The sequence below is a fragment of the Homalodisca vitripennis genome, chromosome 7 (genome assembly GCF_021130785.1).
Source record: "Homalodisca vitripennis isolate AUS2020 chromosome 7, UT_GWSS_2.1, whole genome shotgun sequence".
Taxonomy (NCBI): domain Eukaryota; kingdom Metazoa; phylum Arthropoda; class Insecta; order Hemiptera; family Cicadellidae; genus Homalodisca; species Homalodisca vitripennis.
In genome coordinates, this window is record NC_060213.1 from 28,890,165 (window position 1) to 28,913,742 (window position 23,578).

The 23,578-nt window shown below is 33.1% G+C and overlaps 1 protein-coding gene across 2 annotated transcripts in view; it reads right to left on the bottom strand.

Annotated features, from left to right (window-relative positions):
• Positions 1-23,578, bottom strand: part of LOC124365783 (tubulin polyglutamylase ttll6-like) — a 35,992-nt gene that overhangs the window by 6,799 nt on the left and 5,615 nt on the right. For both annotated transcript variants that reach the window (XM_046821795.1, XM_046821794.1), the window contains exons 5-14: positions 17,872-18,002; positions 15,697-15,853; positions 14,127-14,227; positions 13,895-14,023; positions 12,527-12,752; positions 9,496-9,686; positions 6,536-6,743; positions 6,223-6,324; positions 4,058-4,180; positions 2,351-2,509 (exon numbers count right to left, since the gene is read on the bottom strand). In XM_046821795.1, the coding sequence (XP_046677751.1) occupies positions 2,351-2,509; positions 4,058-4,180; positions 6,223-6,324; positions 6,536-6,743; positions 9,496-9,686; positions 12,527-12,752; positions 13,895-14,023; positions 14,127-14,227; positions 15,697-15,853; positions 17,872-18,002 (1,527 nt within the window). The remainder of the gene's footprint in view (positions 1-2,350; positions 2,510-4,057; positions 4,181-6,222; positions 6,325-6,535; positions 6,744-9,495; positions 9,687-12,526; positions 12,753-13,894; positions 14,024-14,126; positions 14,228-15,696; positions 15,854-17,871; positions 18,003-23,578) is intronic.

The window sequence follows — 23,578 nt, forward strand, 5'->3', positions numbered from 1 at the left end:
AGATGTTGCTAAGGGATTTGATATTACTTCCTCCTATTTAGCTACAATAATTAAGTACAAAGAGAAGTAAAGGGTGAGGTTGAACTTCTCTTCAAAAACTTACAAAAGTAAACTAGAGATTAAGCTCTGAGATGTTCATTATGCAGAAATACAAATAATGTAGAGCAATGGTGGGAAGGGTTGATTCAATAAGAATGTTAAGTTCAGCTCCAGTTCACCTTCCACTTAATAAGGCACCTGAAATCTGACGCTGTCAGGGATTTGACTCCTGGAATCCAGAATCAACATCCATCTGACAATTTTTGTGTACCTGATGATACAATGAGAACACCACTTCATCTTCATTACATTTGTTTATAGTCAAGAAGTCTCTGATGTCGAAACGATGTAGAGTTCGTTTTAACCCTTTCCACTCGTGTGTCGGACGTCGTCCGACATTGCTACTTTACCATTCCACTCGTATGTCTGACGCCATCCCAACATGCAATGACGTCAGCTTTACTTTATTTTTAGCCGGCCTACGATGTTTCCGATTGGTGCTGCGATCGCACGGCATTCTCAGGAACTAATAAATGACAGCTGAACTACGATTGGTCGGCAAACTAAAATTGAAAAAATATGAAACTAAGACCTATCGTCATACAAACAACACTTTAGTTTTAGCTTGGCGGGATAAGCGTGATGTAGTAATGTTGAGTAATTTCTACAACAATGATACTGACACCATCTCAAGAAGAGGCAAGGATCATCAAATAAACATACAAAAGCCAACAGTTATCTGTCAGTATAACAAATATATGGGGGCGTGGACCAAGCAGACCACTATATTGCTTCCTACAAATTTTCCCGTAAATCTCTGAAGTGGTGGAGAAAGCTATTTTTCCGGATGTTGGTAGTGGCAATAGTAAATAGCTTTCTCTTGTTCAACATGAATAAACAAAACCATGGAGAAAAAACAATTCAACACAGGAATTTCAGAGAAATCCATGAACTTGTAGGCCATGTCCGTAACCCTATGAGTTTGAAGCGGGGTCGTCCTTCATCAGTATAAAAAGAAGAAAGGCTAAACAAAACACCCTCACTTTCTTGCAGCTCATCCAACAAAAAAAACTAAAGACTGTGCTGTTTGTAGCAATAGAAAGGTGCCAGGAGGAAGAAAGGAAACACTTTACTATTGTAAAACCTGTTCAAAAAATCTTGGTTTCATCTTGCAGAGTGTTTTGAACGATACCATACCATGCTAAAATATAAAACTTATTAGTGTAAGTATCAAATTTTATATCTCTATACTATAAATTAGAAAGGAAAATTAAATTATTATACAATATAATAATGTATATGCTTTATTGACTTCCAGTTTGCTAAAAATGGGTTTTTACTAAAAATACGCTAAAATAAATACGAGCTGAGGGGGCAAACTGGTGAAAAAAATCCGAGTGGAAAGGGTTAAGCTTCTTCATCGCCGACTGTTTTGGATCTCTTCAGATGGATGTAGATTCCACATACCAGGAGTCAAATCTGTCACAGGGTTAGACTTCAGAGGCCGCACTAAGTGGAAGATGAACTGGAGCTGAACTAAACATTCTTATGCAGAGATACTCGTTCAACTTCAAGAATCCTTTAGTAGCAAATATTGGCTACATATATTTAATCCTAATGTAGCAAGAATCTCAATGTAATGATTTTTTAGAATATCTTTAAACAAAAATTAATTTTGGACATTTTAGATGTACTGACTGATTGTTGGTAAAAACCTAACTGTCCATATGATATTTCGAGAACATATTGAGCATTAAACTTGAATTTTTGCAAAGTTTGTTATAACTCGAGAGGCTGGCCAAATTCATTTCATCTTTTTGTCTGTCTGTCTTTTGCAAGTTATCTTGCTAAAGCATTTAAATACAAACTGAACATTTGACTTGAAACTTCAGCAAAGTCTGTTACGTGACTTGTGGTGTGGTTACTCTGTAGTCCGGATTTTTGAGTCGTAAATCCCTAAATTAATATAAGGCCTATTTACACAGTCTAACTTTACAGGTATGGTTCACTACAGAACTTTTGAAGATGGGTTTAAAAACAAATTTTTTAATTGTTTTCCAATAACAAAACGTAGGAACCCTTCAGCTCTGATGCCCTTAAATAAGTGATGAATGTATCCAATTTTTGTAATGTTCAAAATGTTCCAATTTTACATTTATGACTTAGTGGGAAGTGCCAAATAAAGCAAATCAGTCAATGACGCAGCCAGATGGTTCAACTTTGTAGTGGTATGTAGTGATAAAAACACACAGTACATTATTTTACTTACAAATTCTTAAAAACCGTTTTATTACTCTATGTTGTGTAATACCTGAACAGTTTTATTCAAAGGCTCTGTACAGGTGGTATTCGGGAGAGAACACAGCTTCTTCGGTGGCATAGGTGGAGGAGGTGGTTGTGGTTTGGTTTCGCTCTTCGTTTCGCCAACTTTGATCTTCTCGTTAGACATTTTCTTCAACACCGAGGCAACCTAAGACAAAATACAAGATATATTTCATTATTAAAAGCTATTGATTAATGGATACCTGAAATAAATTGCTAATATATTATATTGCTAAATAGGGCTGTAAGTGTTCTCTGTGACCTGTCTAAGGCCTTGGACTGTGTCATTCATGAAATCCTACAATGCAAGTTATCAAGCACTGGGTTAAAAAAATACAAAATTGGGTTGATTTATCTCTTATTTAAAATCTATAAAACAAAGAATTTTTTTTTTTAATTTGGTCAAAATTATAAAACCAAACTGGAGCAGTTTCAAACATGGCGTACCACAGGGTTCCATTCTTGGACCCTCTCTTTTCATAATATATGCAAATGATTTGGTTGATGGAACACAAATGGAGGACGGAGGTTAACCAGTAGGCTATGCTGAAGATTTGCAAGGCTGAGAGGACTGCCTCTATGAAAAACATTGTAAAGACAACACAATTGTTTGAGGGATTAGTTCTCTGTCAATGACCTCTCTATGAATGTGTCTAAGACCCAAGTAATTGAATTTAAAACAGCGAATTCTCATCTAAACCATAAAATCTATAAACTCTAATGGAATTGAAATACCAGTCCAAGAATCAGTAAAATTTCTTTGTTTTGAAATTGATTATAAATTAAATTGGTATTCACGTATTTCAAATTTAACAAAAAAAGCTTTCTTCCATATTTTTTTAAGAGTGCTTGAAAATACAACATTAAAACTCAACTTGCTGTCTACCATGCTTATTTCTCCTCGCCTGAATTATGGCTTATCAGTAAGTGGTATCTCTAGACACGCTGATAATGTCTTCATCCTGCAAAAGAAGGCTGTGAGAATTCTACCAGGCATGTGCCCATCGCAAAATCACTTTCACCAATCTAAAATTGTAACGCTTTACAGCCACTATATCTTGGAGATAGCATGTTCAGAAAGTCATAACTTAACACATTCAAGGAGACTCAAACAGTCCACAGCCATAACACATGAACATGTTATAAAATCGGTACAGTATAACTTTGTTTGAACGTTTGCCTCAGTATGTGGGGCCGAAAGTTTACAACACGTAACATATGCATCTTCGAGACACTACTTACCCAAGTAAATTCAGAGAAAAATGTACATCAGTGGCTTGAGCAAAGGGCATTCTATTTTTTAACAGAAATGTTAGAATATCAACAAGAAAATGTCCTATACTTAATATAATTAATTAATAGACCGATATGTTTCAATTGACTTTTTATCATATTTATTTAACATTTGTATTTGACAAATTTCAATTTATTGTTCTATTGTATTGTTTAACTCAACAACAAAAATTATTGAATGTATAGCCCTTTATAGTTTTTAATATATCATATTTTAAAATTGTTGTTATATTTATTATACTTATCGTTATTTGAATTTAACCCATATTTTAAGGATTTTAATATAGTTTAGTCTTTCAAGTTTCATGACAAATCACCTGTCATAAAATTATGATGTACTGTGATGCTTATGAATAAATATAGTTATTTAAATAGATGTAATTACATGAATTGTTTGTCTAACCTGGTCTACAACTCGGAAACTACGAATGAGAAAATCTCTCTGGGCCATGAGGGCTACCCTCTCCTTCTCCTCGGCTTCAACAATTGGCACAGGTTCAAACGAGTTGGATGAATCTTTCTTCCTCTGTTGACAACCAATCTTATTTTACATGAGAAAGTTCCAAATATGTAACAACTTAAAATAGTGACTAAGTAACTTATTTTATAACTCAGAAAAAGTTGTTTGCAATTTTGAATAAAACGCGACAACAGATTAGAAGGATCATAATAAATGTAAAGAAAGAGTTAACAAACAGATGGACAGACACCTATTTGACTCTTTAAACCCAAAATCTTTTCAATGAAGAAGGTTTCTTGAAGATTTTCCTTGGACTAAAAGGAACTTATTAATAAAGAAGTCTCTAGGACCTTTCTATTACGAGTTATCACACTGACGGACAAACTACACTTTGATCTTTTTTCCCCAACATCAATAGGGTCTTCTCTGGACTAAAATGAATTTATGAAGAAGTCTCTAGGACCTTTCTATTAAGAGTTATCACACTGACGGACAAAGTGCACTTTGATCTTTTGACCCCAACATCAATAGGGTCTTCTCTGGACCAAAAGGAATTTATGAAGAAGTCTCTAGGACCTTTCTATTAAGAGTTATCACACTGAAGGAAAAAGTGCACTTTGATCTTTTGACCCCAACATCAATAGGGTTTTTCTCTGGACCAAAAGGAATTTATGAAGAAGTCTCTAGGACCTTTCTATTAAGAGTTATCACACTGACGGACAAAGTGCACTTTGATCTTTTGACCCCAACATCAATAGGGTCTTCTCTGGACCAAAAGGAATTTATGAAGAAGTCTCTAGGACCTTTCTATTAAGAGTTATCACACTGACGGACAAAGTGCACTTTGATCTTTTGACCCCAACATCAATAGGGTTTTCTCTGGACCAAAAGGAATTTATGAAGAAGTCTCTAGGACCTTTCTATTAAGAGTTATCACACTGACGGAAAAAGTGCACTTTGATCTTTTGACCCCAATATCAATAGGCTCTTCCTTGGACCAAGATAAATTTATGAAGAAGTCTCTAGGACCTTTCTATTAAGAATTATCACACTAATGGACAAAAATGCATTTTGATCTTTAGTTCCCAATATCAATAACGTTTTCTCTGGACCAAAAGGAATTTATGAAGAAATATCCACAGTTATATCTATTAAGAGTTATCACACTGATGGACAAACTGCATGATTTTAAGAAGGCCTTGTTGGGTCCTGAACGAAACACTCAGCTGAGTTTCTAGTAGCGCCTTTTTACAAAAAAAAACCGAGATTCATCAAAATATAAATGTGACGCACAGGAACTTGGCTGTGAGGGTGTGTGTAGAAGATGGTGCTTCGTTCCTTGAACATTATTGTGGTATCCATCACAGATATATCATATCCATAACAGAACTTACAAAAGTGGTTGATGAGTTGATGGAATGTTTTGAGAAGGTGACAAGCTCAACTCATCATTTTCAAACTTTAAGAAAATTGAAACGTTCTTGATGCTAGAAAGCATACAGTCCTGAGCAGTATTCTCCTCACTAATAATTGTATATCAAAGTTACCAGTCTTGTTCAAGTAGGCCACAAACCCTTTAAGGAATAAAGAAGTTACCACTATTTTAAGGAATTTCAGATATTGCCTTGTGAAATGGCTAAAGCAGAAGGCTTTTGTATTCTGTAGAAGATATGTTTTTACATGGATTAAGTGATCTTAAATTTTAATGATTCCATGATTTTAACAATTTTTAGTTATTGTTTTTATTGTTATTTGTTGCTATTATTTATTTCAGTATTAAGTTTTAATCTAATATTAAACATAATTTAAAATTTTTTACATGATATCTGTACCACATAAGGTGAAACACATCTCTTTCTTGATTCTTGTAACAACTACAAATTATCCGTAAAATTCCAAGGAATTTGTTTAAATACACAACACATTGTGCAAATATTAGTAACCTGTTACAGATATGTGTGCAATGCCAACCACAATATAAAACCATCTCCTAATTACAATTAATTACTCTCCATTCAGTACAAATTCTTGTTTATATTTTAATGATCTTTGTTGGTACAATTGAAATTACTAACAAACAGAACATTACTGTGAATGAGAATACATACCGAAGGCAGTTTCTTGATCCTAGGTTTAGTGAGCGGAGATTCAGGATGTGGCTGTTTGTATCTGTTGCCGATCCGCAAATTGGCTTCACCTCGAAGCTTCATCTGGTAATTAATACAAATTAATTATATTTAATTCATTTATCCAAAAGCAGAAAATATAAAGTGTGTTTATAAGAGGATTTACTCTCACTAATCTTATTTTGTATATGGTATTCCCCTAGGATCAATCTTTATACCACTGTTATTTATTATACAAAAAGGATTTGCTAAGAGCTTGAAATGACAACATTGAATGAAACCATGAAAGTCATACCTCAAACTCCTCACGGTGAAGGCGGCCAGCTTCTTCGCGTGCACGGGACGCAAATGTCTCCTGGAACAGAGAGCTCTGGGTTTGTGTGAAGAACAGCTGATACTTGGAATCCCTATCTGAGGGGTAGATCTGGCGGTAGTTGCCCAGGTGACTCTCCTCCCACTTGATTTGGCTTGTGAGGGCATCTAAAGTGCTGGCCGTATCGTTCCTGTCCATAGAAACAAAACAATTTGTGGCAGCTCTTATCGGATAATTCGTAGTTTAATGGCTGAAGGCAATTTGTTTCCAAAAAGAGAATCCACAAGGAGACTAATATTTACTTGAACTAATATGGTAACAGTCAGAAATATCACATTTTTGGGTAATGAAACTCAGTTTGAGAAAGGTTTCTTTCAAATCCTTAAAAATTGTTTGTTTGTTCCCCCCCCCCCCCCCAATTGTTTTTTATTTCCTCTACCCAACAACACTAAAAGCTCTTTTTTCTAAAGTCTAGTCACTTGACTGAAGATATCAACTCGATAACTACTTGTTCACAAAAAACACAAGAGGGGACACCCCAACAATTTTGTAAAAAAACAAAATTAAACTGGCCAAATATAGTAAACTCTTTAGACTTATCTAAAATTGTACAAAAACATGATTCTCCACACCACCCTCCCCCCTGGCTTATGTAGCTCCAATAAGACACTAAAAGAGGGTTTCAACATTCCCAAAACCTCTTCCATACTCAAAATCTTATCACTATATTTTGAGAAGACAGAAACCTCAACCATATCATTGTTCTGTCCATCCCAACCTGACCTGAACGAATTTGCCACAACCAACCCCCACTCACCCCAAAGTTCCTACAAAACTTGTGTAATCCATCAACCTGATTATAATTTCATTAGTTCCCTAAATTCTTAGAGATCATGATCTTTTATTTGTGATACAACCAATTAGCTGTCTATTGCAGTGCAAATAATCCTCTGCCCAATACATAAACTAACATCTGAAGCACTTCTTGAACATACAAACTAAACTTGTAATAGCACGCTCTCAAAACTCTTGAAACAGTTTCATCACCAAATACTCTTTCCTCCAAAATCCAACAGATTGCATATCCAGTGGATATCACTAATCCACGACTACTGGCAGATTCCATTACATTAATGATGGATCTTACATTTGATCATTTGGTCATCTACACCTTGGTTTTGACCTTGTTTTTATGCCAATTTCAGATGAAATTCTACTTTTAGATACATAATCCACATTTCTAGGTAGCAGACTAAATTATTACTGATCACTAAGAACATATGTTGTTTTGTAACCCAAGTGCTACAAGTCACAATCGTAACACATTACAACGCTGCTAAGTGATGTGAGTTAGCGCTGCTCAAGTTTTCGCTCAAGCGATATCTGCAAACCCAAGATATCAAGTCAGGTGCTACTCTCGGATGCAAGAGTTGGCCTTGGAGTTGCTGGTTTAATTCCTGCATCTAACTTTAGGGATTTTTTGCGGTCTGGTGTACACTTAACAAGTCACTAGTCTGTGGAAAAGCCAGTGGGAGGGCTGAGCCTTAAATTAACGGTGGTTGGCTTGGGTGGACGTTGAGGGGATCAGTGTATTTTGTATAAGTGTACTAGGCCCAAAACACCGGTTTTGCACTTTTGTCTTTACTACTAAAATATACCCAACCAATTCGTGTTATTTTATGTGTTGCAAGGGATTTGCTGTTAAATCATACAATAATAATAGTTTTTAAGGGTTAAAAAACATATCTTATCTTTTGTTGCTAATGCTCTCATTTACTTCAATAGACAATAGACAATAGACAATATGCTTTATGCATAATCTTTGAGACTAGAATGGTGTCATTACATAGGTATACAAATAATGTAAATTTGTATTACTTCAGGTTGGTTGAAAAGGTGTTGATTCATCAATCATTTCTCTTCCAGTCCAGGAATTCCTCAATTGAGTAGTAAGGGCGGTGAAGAAGCCAGGTAGTCAGTTTTCTTCTGAGCTGCTGTTGTCTTGTGGTGTTTTTGACCTCTTGTGGTAGGATGTTTAGAAATTTTGTTCCGGTATATGTGGGTTGTTTTTCAAACAGGGTCAGTCGATGGGTTGGAAGTGTATAATTTTGTGCCGCTCTTGTGTTGTAGGAATGTACATCAGCTCCTCTTGTCAGGTTTTGTTGACTGGCATAAATAACTGCTTCTAGGATGTACAGAGCATGTAGGAGACAGCTTGAGCAAGTGTGTTGTTGGCGATACTTGCAAAAAATTCGTTGAGTTGTTCTGCTACTATCATGGGGTCTGATGTCAGTGTACCATCGTTTTTAAGTTTTATTGGTTCATTTTTACACTTATTTTTGCACCTCTCTTGATTTATAACATTCCATATAGCTCTGCTTTTGTTGTCAGCATCATTAATGAACATGGATGTCAGATGTTTTCTTTGGGCCTTGAGGTGAAGGTCATAGGTCCTCTTTCTTTCTGTTGCAGTAGCTTTGTTTTCTTCTGTACCAGTTAGCAGGTATTCTTCTTGAGCTATATGAAATTGTTCACGCTTATATTTTGTTTCTTGGTCATATTTCATCCGTTGTCTTTTTTTCTTCTTAATGCGGGTATGCGTATAAGGTCATGCCAAGTCCATGTTGTATGTCATGATTTTATTTTAATTAAGATTGTCACCAATGAACTAGGGAGAGGTTGGTTCAGAGCTGGCCTCCACTTCTTCCAGGGGAACATGACTTTGAGATTAGTGCCCTAATTCTTCTTCGTGGATCTTGATAGGAGGCGGCCCCTTCCCCCAACCTTACCTATCCTAAATATCCTGTCACTCCAGGAGCAATGCTAAGGTTCTTATAGGACTAAGTGCAATTTAAAAGCTTCTTGTCCTAAGAGAACAAAAAAAACTGTAACTTATGAGTAATTAATGAGGAAAGCCCTGTTAAAAAGCAACAGAAACTCACATATCAGGCATTTGAGGCTTTGTCACAATTGCCTGCATGAGTCTCTCTCGAACTCTCTGCCGATCCTCCTCCATCACTCGCTTCCTATCACAGCGCGTCAGGTTCAGGATGGTGAACGTATCCTTGAGTAGGCTCTCCTTTACATCTCTGTCCAGCTCCGCATCCGTGTGGTAGCTGGGAGAGTGGTTCACCTGTGACAATCCATACAAGGTAAGTCAAGATATCTAACATGTGATGACTTGATTAAATTGTCTCAATCATTCTCTTCCACACTGTCCAAGCATTTCCAATAAAAAAAGGGAAATTTTAAAAACTACTATCTTAATCCAGACTAGTTCTTTGCTTCTGTGGCTGGGAAACAGAACCATTTTAATTCAAATGTAAAGAAGACTAAATGTTCTGTTATTAGAATTTCAATCGACATTGGATCTTTCTACTTAAAAAGAAAAGGCAATTCAATAAAACATCATTAACAATAAGTACTTACTTGTTTTTAATGGTATTTTTGAAATAATAAAATACTATTACATGAACTATTTTACAAAACAAAAGCAAAAACAGATCAACCATGTGTTTACATTTTAACTAACAATTTCTAAGCGAATGGAACATGTGTATTTTATTAACCCTTTGAGTGCCACGGGTATTTTCCAAAGGCATATGCATAAAGTGCCACGCTGTTTTTCGCATTTTGGGCTTTTGTAAGCTTTTGGGAAAAAGGCTGTTGTAAAATAACTACCAAACAGATTTCCATCATTTTGTTGTTGTTTTTTTTCTTATTAAATGCAAAATATGATACATATCGTTACAAATAAAATTTGGTTTATAAAAATATAAAAATTTTAGTATTTATAAAAAGTTTTTTACTTGTGTATAAAAAGTTAAGTTTTGACCTAATTTGTGTTTATACGGTATTTTTAAGATTTTTTATCTTTATACCATGGTAAAGGCCATATGATTATAAATAAAACCCATGTGTAATATCTTATTCTAGAATTCTAAAAACATAGCATTATATGTATTAACAAAATGCTACCCGGTACCGACATTTTATAAACTGTACTTCATTTGTCAGAGTTTAGAAATTACTTAGTAATGATGTAGTTTTCCCAATAAATCTAATAAAACATTAATACAACACAAATAAATATGATTAGTAGATTTAGAAACAAATACTTGCTAGCATATTTACATAAAAGTTTACATTTACTAAATAATAACCCTAATAATATTTACACTGAAAATTCACGCTTTTCGCTTGAATACAAATCAAATCATACATTACTTTTGTAAAGAAATACAGTAAAATACTGTATAAGTTACTATTTATTTTGTATTTACTCAAATGCTTGGTTATCGGCACATAAACAACAAGAAAGGCCGTTACGCAACACGGTACTCGTCCGCTACGTCGCGTGACTGGAAGACAGAATCATCTTACAGGTACTTATCACAGCCCACTATTTTTGGACGAGTTTTCCCTATCAGAGATAAAAATAAACTTCATTATACTTTCCTTCTTCTATAATGAATCGACAAATACTCGATGAGTCATACTTCCTATCTCCAAATCGTCTCCAAATAGACACACGAATGACCTGACATTTTCGAATAATGAAACGTTGTTCTTATAATTTTAATTTAATTGATTGTCGTAATAACTTGTAAATTCCAAAATAGGTTAAATAAAGTCAGTTGTTTTTAATACTGTAATATATTTTGTCCCCGATAAGGAAAACTCGTCCAAAAATAGTGGCTTCTTGATAAGTACCCAAACAACGTAAGTTTCGCAGATAAAATAGTAGAGAAAGAACATAAAACTCGTATTTATTGATAGTTTGGAACCTATTGAATACAGCCGTCTGATTATTTGGCCAAAATAATCGTGTACTATATAAAATATTATCGAAATACGAAACGTCAAAATTGGCGACGCTGGCACTTTATGCACTTTTCGTACCGTCAAAATTAGCGACGCTGTGGCACTCAAAGGGTTAATGTTGATTTAAGCTAAATCAAATCATTAAGAGTTTATTGCCAACATGAATCAATAAAGGTAAATTTTCAAAATACAATATTTACAACATCCTAACACCTGAAGCCTTGGAGAGGCTTCACCATACCAACTCTTCAAATGTCATGTCAAACTCAATTAATCGAGAAGTCACATTGGTAGCTTCACAATTCTTCCTGTTCTTGTATGAATCAAAGTAGCCTATTCACTATTATTTTTTTTTGTAGTAAATTCAGATTTCGTAGTCTTCTGTCTCCCGTTTGCCATCTTCTTCAGTTCAGCTGTATCACCAAAAAGCTCAAGTGGCTAGATACGTTAAATCAGTCAAACGAGTTTCCGCTTCCAAATTTTCTTCAGATTCCGTCTTTGCCAGAAAAGATATTTTTTATTACTCTGAGTAACCAATTTTATCTTTACATGTTGTCTGAGCTGATGAGAACTACTTCTACTATCTTCGGACTTATTGAGTTTCTTCTAGCCGACAGTTTCATTTGGCCTAAATATTCCAATCAAAATCTTTTACTTAATCTTCTCAAACTCGCTTTGGATATTTGAATCTTCTTTCAAATACAGTAGAATCCAGTCTGTCTATGTCAATAACTCTGCAATCTACTTCTTACTCACTGCCTTTAATAGATGCAGTTGTACCGGTTTTATCCATTGAACATTTAAAATTATTTTAACGCAGCATTAAGTTAAGCAGAGAACAACGATATGAGCCCATTTTTAAATGCTATGTATTTTGATTATTGTTTATAAATGTTTATGTATTTAGCAATAAAGTATAAAATTAATTCATTAATTTAAAAAATCTACAATAGAACAGTATTGGAATGTAGAGAAGCTGTGTGAACCATCCAGACAAAACAATGGAAAGATTAATGTGCCAATGCACAACCTTTGAAGACTACCAGATATCTTCACCAGCACTCTTCCTAACTTCCATTCCTCCTTATTTTTCTATTATATTCAACCTTTCTTGTTGGTGGTGACGCAAAAATATTAAAATAAACCTACCTCCAACAGGTGTGGCTTGAGCTTGTAATCAAGTATGATGTCGAACCCAAGAATCTCGAAGCAGGCGAAGGTGAAGTCGTGGCAGGGGAAGCAGGCATGGTATGAGTGTTTCAAGGTCGGGTGTCCAGCAATCACAGTCTTGATGATGATGTCATCGATGCTCGCCCAGATCTGCTCTACATTATAGTGCTTCTTCTCCAACCAGTTGTTCAGAGTGGAGATGCGCCTAAACACGTAGGATTTTTAAAACCACTACTGATTAGTTAAAAACTACAATATATAGCTAAGAAAGAGAGACAACATTTTGCTGCCAAGCAATTCCCTTACTACCATATGTTTTCATACTGACAAGCCTTTCACCTTAGATTAGTCTTCAAACTGCTAATCCAGTTTTAGACATTTTGCAGATTTTTAACACAAAGATTCATATAATCGTTATTTATGAACATATACAGTTAGAATTTTATCTAAAGAATATTTTTTTTTTTGAAAAGATTAGTAATAGACACAGGACTAAAATGGTCTACATTACAACTTTAAATAAAAATGTCTTTTACCTTTTTGGTTGGTTTTTGGTTAGAATACAGAATATTCAAGATCCAACTCAACATTTCTTCCAAATCTACTATCACTAATCCAAATAAATTTCAGGTCCAATAAAAAAAAAAAAAAATATGAAGATACGTTTTAAATAACATTTTTTTTAGGGTTTTAATTAAGTAACATATATTTTTTTTAAATTGTACATACAAAAAAATCACGTGGTAATAACATCTATCTGAAATAACGTAGTTGCTCATAAAATTTAACAACTGCAGAATATAATGTTTAATTTTAAATATGATACTCAATTTAAATTATTGCTAATGTGACTTTTTAATGCCATATACATAACATGTGCACTGAAAATAATAACTATGATATCCAAGATGAGTGATTAGAAAACATAGATAAAAATTAAGCTAATGTTAATAAATATTTATTTACGTGAACACTAATCACAAAAAAGCGTTTATTAATATCTGAGAACGTTTTAAAAAATATTTTAAGATCCAAAACAAACTGAGATTTGAATGGTTTTTATTTAGTTTCTAAGAAGATACACAGCACAATTCTTTAATAGACGTTTTAAATAATTCATCAGAAGCATTAACCAAAAGCTTTGTCTTAAATCCAATAAATGTTCCTGCAACCTCTCTGTTCAAGTTTCCAAAACGAATTGGACATATTTGTGAAATGCAAGATCACTTAGATGGTTCTTTATTTCTATACAGCAATTACTAGTTAGTATGAGCTGTTTTGAAACAGATCAACTGTAGCCTACAAGGTTGAATATAAAACAACTCAAATTTCACAGTTAGCCCTTACCTTTTACTACCAGCCTCTTCATCCACAATGTACGTTCGGCTGTGTTTGTTCACTGAATAGTTGGTAAGGTGCATGTACATGTTGGTAATATTGTGGGGCGCAGGCTCGCAGTAGCGGCTAGTTGCGAACCTGTCAACGAAATAAACGTAAAACGTTACAGAAAATAATTAAACTAATAAATAGGTTTGTAGTGTTGATATGGTAAAAAATAGTAGATGTCAAGTTTACGTACCTGGCCAGACCATCGTTGTAAACATATATACGCAGTGGGTCAACGGAAGAGATCAGAGTGTACACCCTCATGTCAAACTTGAATCCATCCACCAAAAATGGCTGAAAAAACAACCGTTTAAAATGGAAGTTAAACGTTAGTACATATATATACATATATATATATATATATATATATATATATATATATATATATATATATGCAGAAACATCTGTTAAAAAATTCCTGCCTTTATGCAAAATTTAAATTTATACCAAAGGCCCTTTCTTATTAATTATCTATGTTAATTTATAACTAACAATTAAAATTGTTGATCAACTATTCTTTAATATAAATTCATATCAAATAGAGATTTACCAGAGCAAAATAATGAATTAAGCCAAATTTAAATACTAAATCAAACTAAAAGTAATTACAAATTTAGTATGAATTATTTGGTAAAACTTGTATTTATACCTGTCTAAACCTTGTAAACCCGTATATTGATACTGGAAGTAAAGAGACAGAATATTGTGGATCCTTTCAAACAATCAAGCTTTATCTGTCAGTCACATTATTTTAAGAATACATCACAAAGATCAAAATATTTTACATTAGCTTACATTTGTTATTTTTAGACATAGTCATTTAAGCCTAAATATGATTCTACATTGTAGATACAGTTCTTTAATGACATTTTTTTTATAGTTTATTTGAATAAGTTCAAAGGTAGAACCTGAATATTACATAGTAAAACATTATAAAAATTAATACCCAGATACTGAAAGGTTTTCTGGGTCAAGCTGTATGTACACATTGATTAGCCTATGTTTGTTCCTAGTCTCATGATTATGTACAGCAGTATGATGATGAAAACTACCTATATTACTTTTCACAAACAACAAAACAGATTAAATATACATATACGGCAGTGTAAGAACTCCAAGTTTGATAAAATGTGGTTTATAATGTTCATGGGAAGGGATATTACAAATTATTCTGATAGCCTGTTTTTGTAAAATAAAGAGTCTTTTGGTAGACGGAGAATTTACCCATAAAGAAATTCCATAACTTATGGTTAAAAGTATGAGGATAGTACAAACGTAGAAAAACAGGTACATTATTTTTCAACACTCTTCACAAAAACAAAACCCTTGGCCACTCGAGTAGTAACATGAAATTAAGTAATTAAATAATTACTTAATTAATTGGTACATACTTAACTTGGTACATTTAAAATTGTCTACGTTATTATAAATAATATATCTAAGATTAACAATTTTACAAGTTTGTTGGCAGTACACCAATCAAAAATCTTTCCAGTTTAAAAAAATTGATTTTCAAGAACAATCCCAGTGGTTAATGGGTATTTTTAGGTTTTGAGGACCTTTTGTAAGCTATGGAATATACCCAACTTCAGTTAAATGTGGATAGATTCCCTTGGAAAAAATTCATTGCCTAATGGAAGAGAAAGACCCGAGCTATAAATTTTGATAACCTATTTTGACACTGATCCTGCGATTATTCCTTCTGTTTTTCAACCATAAAACCTTGAAACCATTTAAAATGCTATTTCTTGTCCAAATCTTACCTTAGATATATAAACTTGGCAGATCATCCTCTCAAAAGGTTTGACATCCTTGAGGTTCTTGGTAAGGAAGATCCCCCGACCCCGACAGCCGATGTCAGGTTTCAGGATAAAAGTCCGGTTCCGATGACACCGTGAATACGCCAAAACTTCACCGAGACTGGAAATACATATGTAACATTTCTATTACTATTTCAAATGTTGTTTATCGTCTGTAATTACTGTGCCTTTTATAGATTTGCATAGTTCAGGTAATTAATGAATAAAGTGAAATGGTGGAAAATTCTGCATTACAAAGCGTGAAAAATGTACTGTACAATGTGCTTAGTTTATAATCGTGCAATAACACTATTTGTATGTTAACTCTAAAGTAACACTTGTAAACACTCTTCTGTATTCCTGCTGAAAGTCAATTAATTGGGGTTTTAATCAAATCTTTACATTTTTACGTGTCGGTTTTTTATATGAATGATAATCAAGATATAAATAACTCTCTGAAGTAACTTGTGTTCCATTTGAATAAAATTTATGATAATAATGTTGTAGAGCATGATTTTCAGCTAGTAAAATAATATTCCTTCTCAACAATGATAATAGATTCAGAATCGTCTAAAACAATTAATTAAACACAGAATCTTTTAATTAAATATCTCACATGAAAGTTCTCTTTCCAATTTTTCTCAGACATTGACTGATACTGTAAAATTACTTAAAATACTGTAAAATACTTATTCATTTACCATCATATTTTATTGAAAAAAATATAAAGTTCTTTAAGGTATAATTTATATAAACACTGTGATAGTTCATATGAACTTCACCTTAACTTTAGTCATGTTTTCTTGAGCCTGGTTACAAAATTGATAAATATTTTATAGAAATACATTGAAAAAACATATTGACATTTTTTTGCAAAAGTGCGAAGCCTACATACTTTTATTGTTATACTTAGACATTTAACATTAAAAAATTACAGATTTTTGCCATTATTTAAAAAAAATTCTACGGCATGTAAAAAAGTCCGGAAGTTAGCCGTTGTCCTGAACATGTTAAAGATATTTATATAGTGCACTATGAACCTACTGTATTACGTATCAATTCTTCACAACTGATTTTTGATTATGTGTTATGAAATCTTTTATTTTAGAAATAATTTTTACCTCAGCCAAAACTTTGGAAAGAAATGTTTTAAGTAGTGGGGACATGCAAGATAAAAAATGATTATATCAAAATTAAACTCTAAGTAGTCAAAACTTTATCTATTCTCCAATACAAAAGATGTTTTGTATTATACATCTAAGAAACATTTTAAAATAGAGATCTTTATTGCCAATAAAGAGGGAAAATTTATCACCTGAAGTAAGGTTTTTATTAATAAACAATTATTTTGAAAGCTGGAAGTACCTAAAAGTTGAATCAAAATTTAGAGCATAACATGCACTATAAAATAAAACCATTATAATCATTTCATTCAAGTATTAATGCATATGTGCATAAATATTCTCGAATTCCACAATTTCTTCTTTATTACATTTTATATATAACTCTGTGTATCCAAAAGTAAACTGTGCTACTTCTACTGTAACTTTGCTATGTTAGTTGAATTTCATGGCAAGTACAAAAAATATTTGTATTATTATTATTTGTAAGACAAGTAACCTTTGCCAATGTAGAAAAATAAGATAAATCATTGAAATCGCAACAGTTTCAGATTTCAGAGGTATACGAATATTGATGCTCCTTCAAGCTTTTGTACACTGACAAATATCCAAACAAGTGTTGACTGGAGATCAGTGTAGCCAACTGTAAAACATTTGCCTGTTTAGAAGATTACCTCTTTGATAATTGAGAACTTATCACAATTTTGTAAAAATATTACTCGGAAAAGCGTTCTCTTTAATTTATTTAACACTTTTGAGTTGTAATGTAAAATAATGTAATAATAATTTTACATTTATAAAATAGTATATTTAGATGATGAAAAACAAATACTAAGCCACAACCAAAATAATTGGTATTTGAATCTAGTAATGAAATGCAACAAACCGACAAGTCTACATCAGTGATTAAGCAATAAAATAGGCAAAGTGCGTCTACTCCTACAGTGCTAAACCAAATTTATATACAGTGGGGATGAAATCCGTTTACAATATTTCAAAATTAATCTCGTTCACTTACTCAGCTGGAAGACACCAGGTTTTTGGAAAGAAGTTATAGTCTTTTGGAAAGAATTTGAGCATGCGGTTAAGGTTTCGTGCCAGTAGGTCTTTGCGGCATATTTCTGACATGCCAGGAAAATGGTTGACTTTCTGAAAAAATTATGGGGTTTTCAAAGCTAAAAATATCAAAACTAACTACTTAATTTATCTTGTTTCAAACTGTTCCTTTGGTTCAAACTATTATAAATTGTCGTGTTTTTACATATTTAACGTTTTAACTATAACAAATATAATACACTTTTCTTGTTTGGGTTTAATCAACAACAGTTATTTTTTCAAAACTCAAACTGATTTATCTTGTTGATCCTACCAAACGCTTATAATCTTAGACCATGAACACGGGGCTAATTTCACTTAAGCAATGTAAACTAATAAACTACTAGTGTTTTAATCATTGTCATTTCATCCATAGATTATGCCATCGTAATGGGATTCAGCAATCATCAATTGCTCTATTTTTTTTCCTGTGAATAAATTAATCAAACTATCATAACTTTGGTTATGTTTACCTAATAATTGTAAATTCAAGCAATCTTTAAACGACTGCCATTTCCAGCTCCGTTGTTAGTTTGACGTCAGGTTTGCGGCATTGTACTCTACTAATAAAGAACATTAATTAGATGTGCATAATGTCCTATTGTCCTATGCTTACATTAAAAATTTCTTCGAACTCCTTTTAGGTAATATCCCTGCAGAAAATAGCAGATCACACACAGGATATGTGTTAAATTAGATTTTGTTGTCCAGTAACTCTGTACCAAGTTTTGTAGCTCTATTCGGATCCTTTTAAAATTAATTAACCATCTCAGGACTTTTTGGACACCATGTATATATACATAGATTACACTGATAGCAATGTCTGATATGCATCTGCTATCAGTTAGGCACTTTCAATAATCCAATATCTCTTGGGCTTTGAGGTAAACAAAGGAAACTATCCCATGAGTTATTGTTTTCGTTATCCACAATCGAGTTCAAACTCTGCAGAGTTCGGATATAATCGGGAGCACTGAGACCACTCCGGCAGAGCTCAGACTGCTTGTCAGAATTTTGGTATGCTCGATAGTACCTAATCAAGTAAGATGGCAGCTGAGAACAGACTACTGCCTACCATTTTGTTTCTGCTTTCTTTCTGTTCACAGACATCTTTTGTTGCATTTGTATGTTTAAATAAACAAATGTAACACAGTAACGTATGGATTTTGTTTATACACTTTATATAATTGTAACGCCAGCAGAGAAGACAAGATACGATATTAGATGCCAATGCGGATGAGCAAATTGATGGACCCATCAGCTGATCGTATTTAGCCTTAAGTATTTATACTTGCATTACAATAATTTTACAATTCCACCTGAAAAAAGTTAGTACTATAAAATTATTTACAGTTTGTTTACTATATTAATTGCATAGATAAAAAGTAACAGTGTAGCAAAGGTATTTTGTCCTTTTAAGAATAACGTATAATTTTCAGCAAGAGTGGAACGTATTTTTAACAAAAGCCTTTTTCTTTTTATCTTCTCCTAGGACAAGAAGCTTATAAATTGCGCTTAGCTCTATAAGGACCTTTGCTTTGCTTCCGGAGTGACAGGATATTCTGGATGGATAAGGTTAGGGGTAGGGGCCGCCTTCTATCGAGATCCATGAGGAAGAATTTAGGGCACTAATCTCACGTCCTCCCGAAAGAAGGGTGGCACACCCTTATGTCTAGGCTGTCATGAACTCGAACAGTCATCTCCCGCAGTAGACTAGACCTATTGAATTGCCCTTACACCCCAGAATCTCGACATTTGTGGTTAGTGATGTGCCGCTCCTTGACATCCATAAAATTACCCAGATTTAAGTGACACATCGGTTTTGCTGTACCCAGTGGTAGGTTCAACTGGAAGGTATAAACCAGTCAGAAGTGATCCCTCCCTGCTGGGTAAACCAAACCCTTACATACGTGTAGTTTTTGCTTTGTTCTATCAACATATTATATCCATTAAAGTACGTCTATGTGCATATCTGAATGAAACAGGACATTACGTGCCATGAGCCAGTCGCATGTCTTATTCGATACATTTTTCATCTCTTCAACTTCTATTTTTATTTGGGCATTTTGGCGTCTAGTGATGATTTGGAATTTTTGCTACCCCAGATAGTACTGGATTAGCAGTTATGTACTGTATCTTGATAGCATAATTAATTTAAATATTGTATAATATATCAAAATTTTCACTACTTCTACGCATTCTGGAGGTTCATTATTATGGTTCCTGCGATTATTGTGATGATTTATTGTAAAAATCCAAACAATAAAATTGCACTGAATTCATGTCTCTGATATTTCTAATCAATTATCAAATTCAACTATTTATCATCATTCAAATGTAAGATTTTTATTAAGGTTCATAAAAAAGATAAAACTAAGGAAAGTTACTGCAATTAATGTTTTCGTACAATACAAGGCATGCATATATTATTATTTAATTGGATATGTATATGATTGTGTGGGTGGTGCTTATGATGGTGTATATATAACTATGTACAGAATAGTGAATGCACTAGGCTGAAGTGTGTATCATGGCCTATTTTGCTTTGAGCACTAAAATTCCAAACAAATGCTGTACTATATTCATTTACTTTTTATTATGAATAAAAAGAGGAAGAATTATTATAGTATTTCTACTTTTTGAACACCTCCTCTTTGCTGACAACATGAAGTTGTATTCCTTGGTGTCCTCTTTGGAAAACTGTGTTCCAAGTTAGTGGAACAGTGGTGGGGAAGCAAATGGTATGAAGCTGAACTTGGAGATGTGTGTATTTCTTTCCACAAAATCAAGTCGTCCTTTGTGTTTCCATACCAGCTTTATGGGTTGACCCTTAGGAGAGTTGACGAAGTCAAGGACCTGGATGTAATACCATCCTTGAATCACAGCTGGGAACCCCATATTACGCATGCAAGAGAAAAGGCAAACAAGCATCTGGGTATTATCTTCCGAGCATCACGTCTTCTTCGGCTGCCTGCTGCTTTGAGAATCATGTACACTGCATCCGACCTATTTTTGAATTTTCCTCCGTGATTTGGTCTCTCCATCAAAGTGACCTCAAGGATCAAGATTTAAGATTCAAGATTCTTTATTTGTCTTTAAACATATATAAATGCAATTTACATTGTCAGAAAATTCATAATATTAGTATAATCTAGCCAATACCAAATTCCTCAATTTCGTGTATACACAATTGTGTATTGTAATGTACAGCTACAATAAACAAGTTCATAATGTAACAACATATAAAATATATAACAAGTAATAACAGAGAATAAAACAAATAACAACTCAATAAATTTGTAACGGTGGCCTCAAAATTGACACAGGACAAATCATCGAAAAGCTTTGTCCAATGAGAAATAATAAATCAATTTTAACAGAAACAACAAATATAAAAACAGTAGATTAAAATTTTATTTCACTAGTGTCACAGATCAAATACTCGTCAATTGAATAAAATGCTTTGTCCTTCAACCAAGTACTACTAGAGCTTTTAAACTTAACAATACTAACTGTCCATTCTTTATCTGCCTGAAAAGTTGTTGAAAAGTTTAATTTCCATACGTATATGACTTTTCTTATTTTTTTCGACTTTAACATTTACCATATCTAGCTTACCTTTGTTTCCTTTTATTATAATTGTGTATATTTTGTCTGAGCTGATATTTTTCTAAATTTTTTTTACATTTTGCTAAACATGAATATATAAACATACTTGGCAGAATCATAATTTGTAATTCTTTGAAAAGGGACTTGCAATAAGTTCTGTCAGGTAAACCTTTATCTGTCAAGTGAGCTTATCGAAAGGATCCAGACAAGTTTGAACTACCCCTTTCTTGATAAGCCGATTGATGACATTGCTCTGCAGCTCAACCTTCCGACCGCAAAGCTACGAAGAAATATCCAAGACATTATCTTTTGGTAGATGATTGTTAATGGGATGACAACTTCTGCACGCCATCAGGGACTTAGGAACACTGAACACTTTGCTAGGTACCACCATGGAACAGTCTGAGATGAACAGTACAATAATTTGCATGCGGTGCAAAGCCACCTTTTAACAACTTCTTCCACACTGCTGTTCCAACTATAAAAAAATATCTGTTGTCTGCCATGGAGAATGTAGCTTGATGCTTGTCAATATCATGTTTTTCTGTTAAGTTGTTGAGGTTTTGCTTATTTGTTCTTGTTATTTTTCCATTTATTACTACTGTTTAAGAATATTTTTTATACTTAATATTGTTATCCATTAATTATGTATTTTATTATTTGGTATCCGATTAATATTTTATCCTTCAAATAGTTAATAGTTGTATCCATATGATTTATTTTTCTTAGTAGTTATCCTTGTCATATATTTTCTTCTTGTTATTCCATAACTTATTTTCATTTGGTTTTTATTATAAATATTTTTTTTCTTTTTTCCTTGGTCCGCCATCCACTGCCGTTTAGTTGAATATCTAAAATGTTTGTTAGTATTATTTTTGTCTTTAAATACCTTATTGGTAAAGCGTGTCGAAATTTGTTGCCAATTCTAGTGTTGGTATGTATCACTTTGAAAGTTGTTTATAAAAAGAGTTTACTGTCAAATAAATAAATAATTAAAGGTGGAGGGTACATATTAAAAACCCCTTAAGGGGGTTCGGGTGTCCCTATCTCCGCTATGGTAATTTTATTAATTTTAAGATACCTTTTCAAAATAACTATAAGAGATATCAAAATTATTTTTTTTTCACCTTATTTATGAAGGTTTTAGCTATATTTTAAGCTAAGGAAATTTTGAAATCATAAAAAACAAATTTATAATGATTTTTTTAAAAATAATAGATATTTTTTCAGTTTTTTTCTGAATATTTTATTTATTTTCTCAAAAACTAAAATTGATATTAAAAATTCCTTAGCTTAAATCATAGAGCTGTTTAAGCTGTACAAAATAAAAAAGAAATCATTAAGATATTTCTAGCGGATCCCGAGAAAGGTATTTTTTGTCTAAAAAAATACAACTTTCGGAAAACAACAGATGAAAATAGGTACGTAAAGTATACAATCAAAATGCTTACTTTAATGCATTCCTGCTCCATATGAGGAGTTGTCTGGATCTTCTTCCATCTCATACTGGTCTTCTAGTCTCTTTTTCAGCATTGACCTCTTTTGGCGGCACTTTTTTTCAATTTCTTGAATCACTTTGTCTGCTTTTTGAACCCGTAACTCATCAATGCGTTTCATTCGTTTTGCACAGTTTGCCCCCGGACGAATACCCAACCTATCAAGCACTTGGCATCTAACAATATTTCCCTCATTATAGGTACCTATAGCATCAAACATTCCTAACTCCAATGTATTTCTCAAGACAAATGTTGACCTAGGCAGACGAGACCATATAACACTGTTCAATGATTCACTCGCATTTTGGGTACTGTCATGCAAACATTTCCGAAATAATTCAGGGTTGGCCAAATCTTTAAATACAGGCTTAATTTTAGTCATAATTTATATTTAAAGATTAAACAAGATATAAGTGGAATGCAATATGCACTATAACAAAAGTGAAATACTCTGGCACGTTCAACAACCATGACACGAGAAAATAACAAGTACAAGGGTTATTTCAAAAATTCATAAGTAAAAAA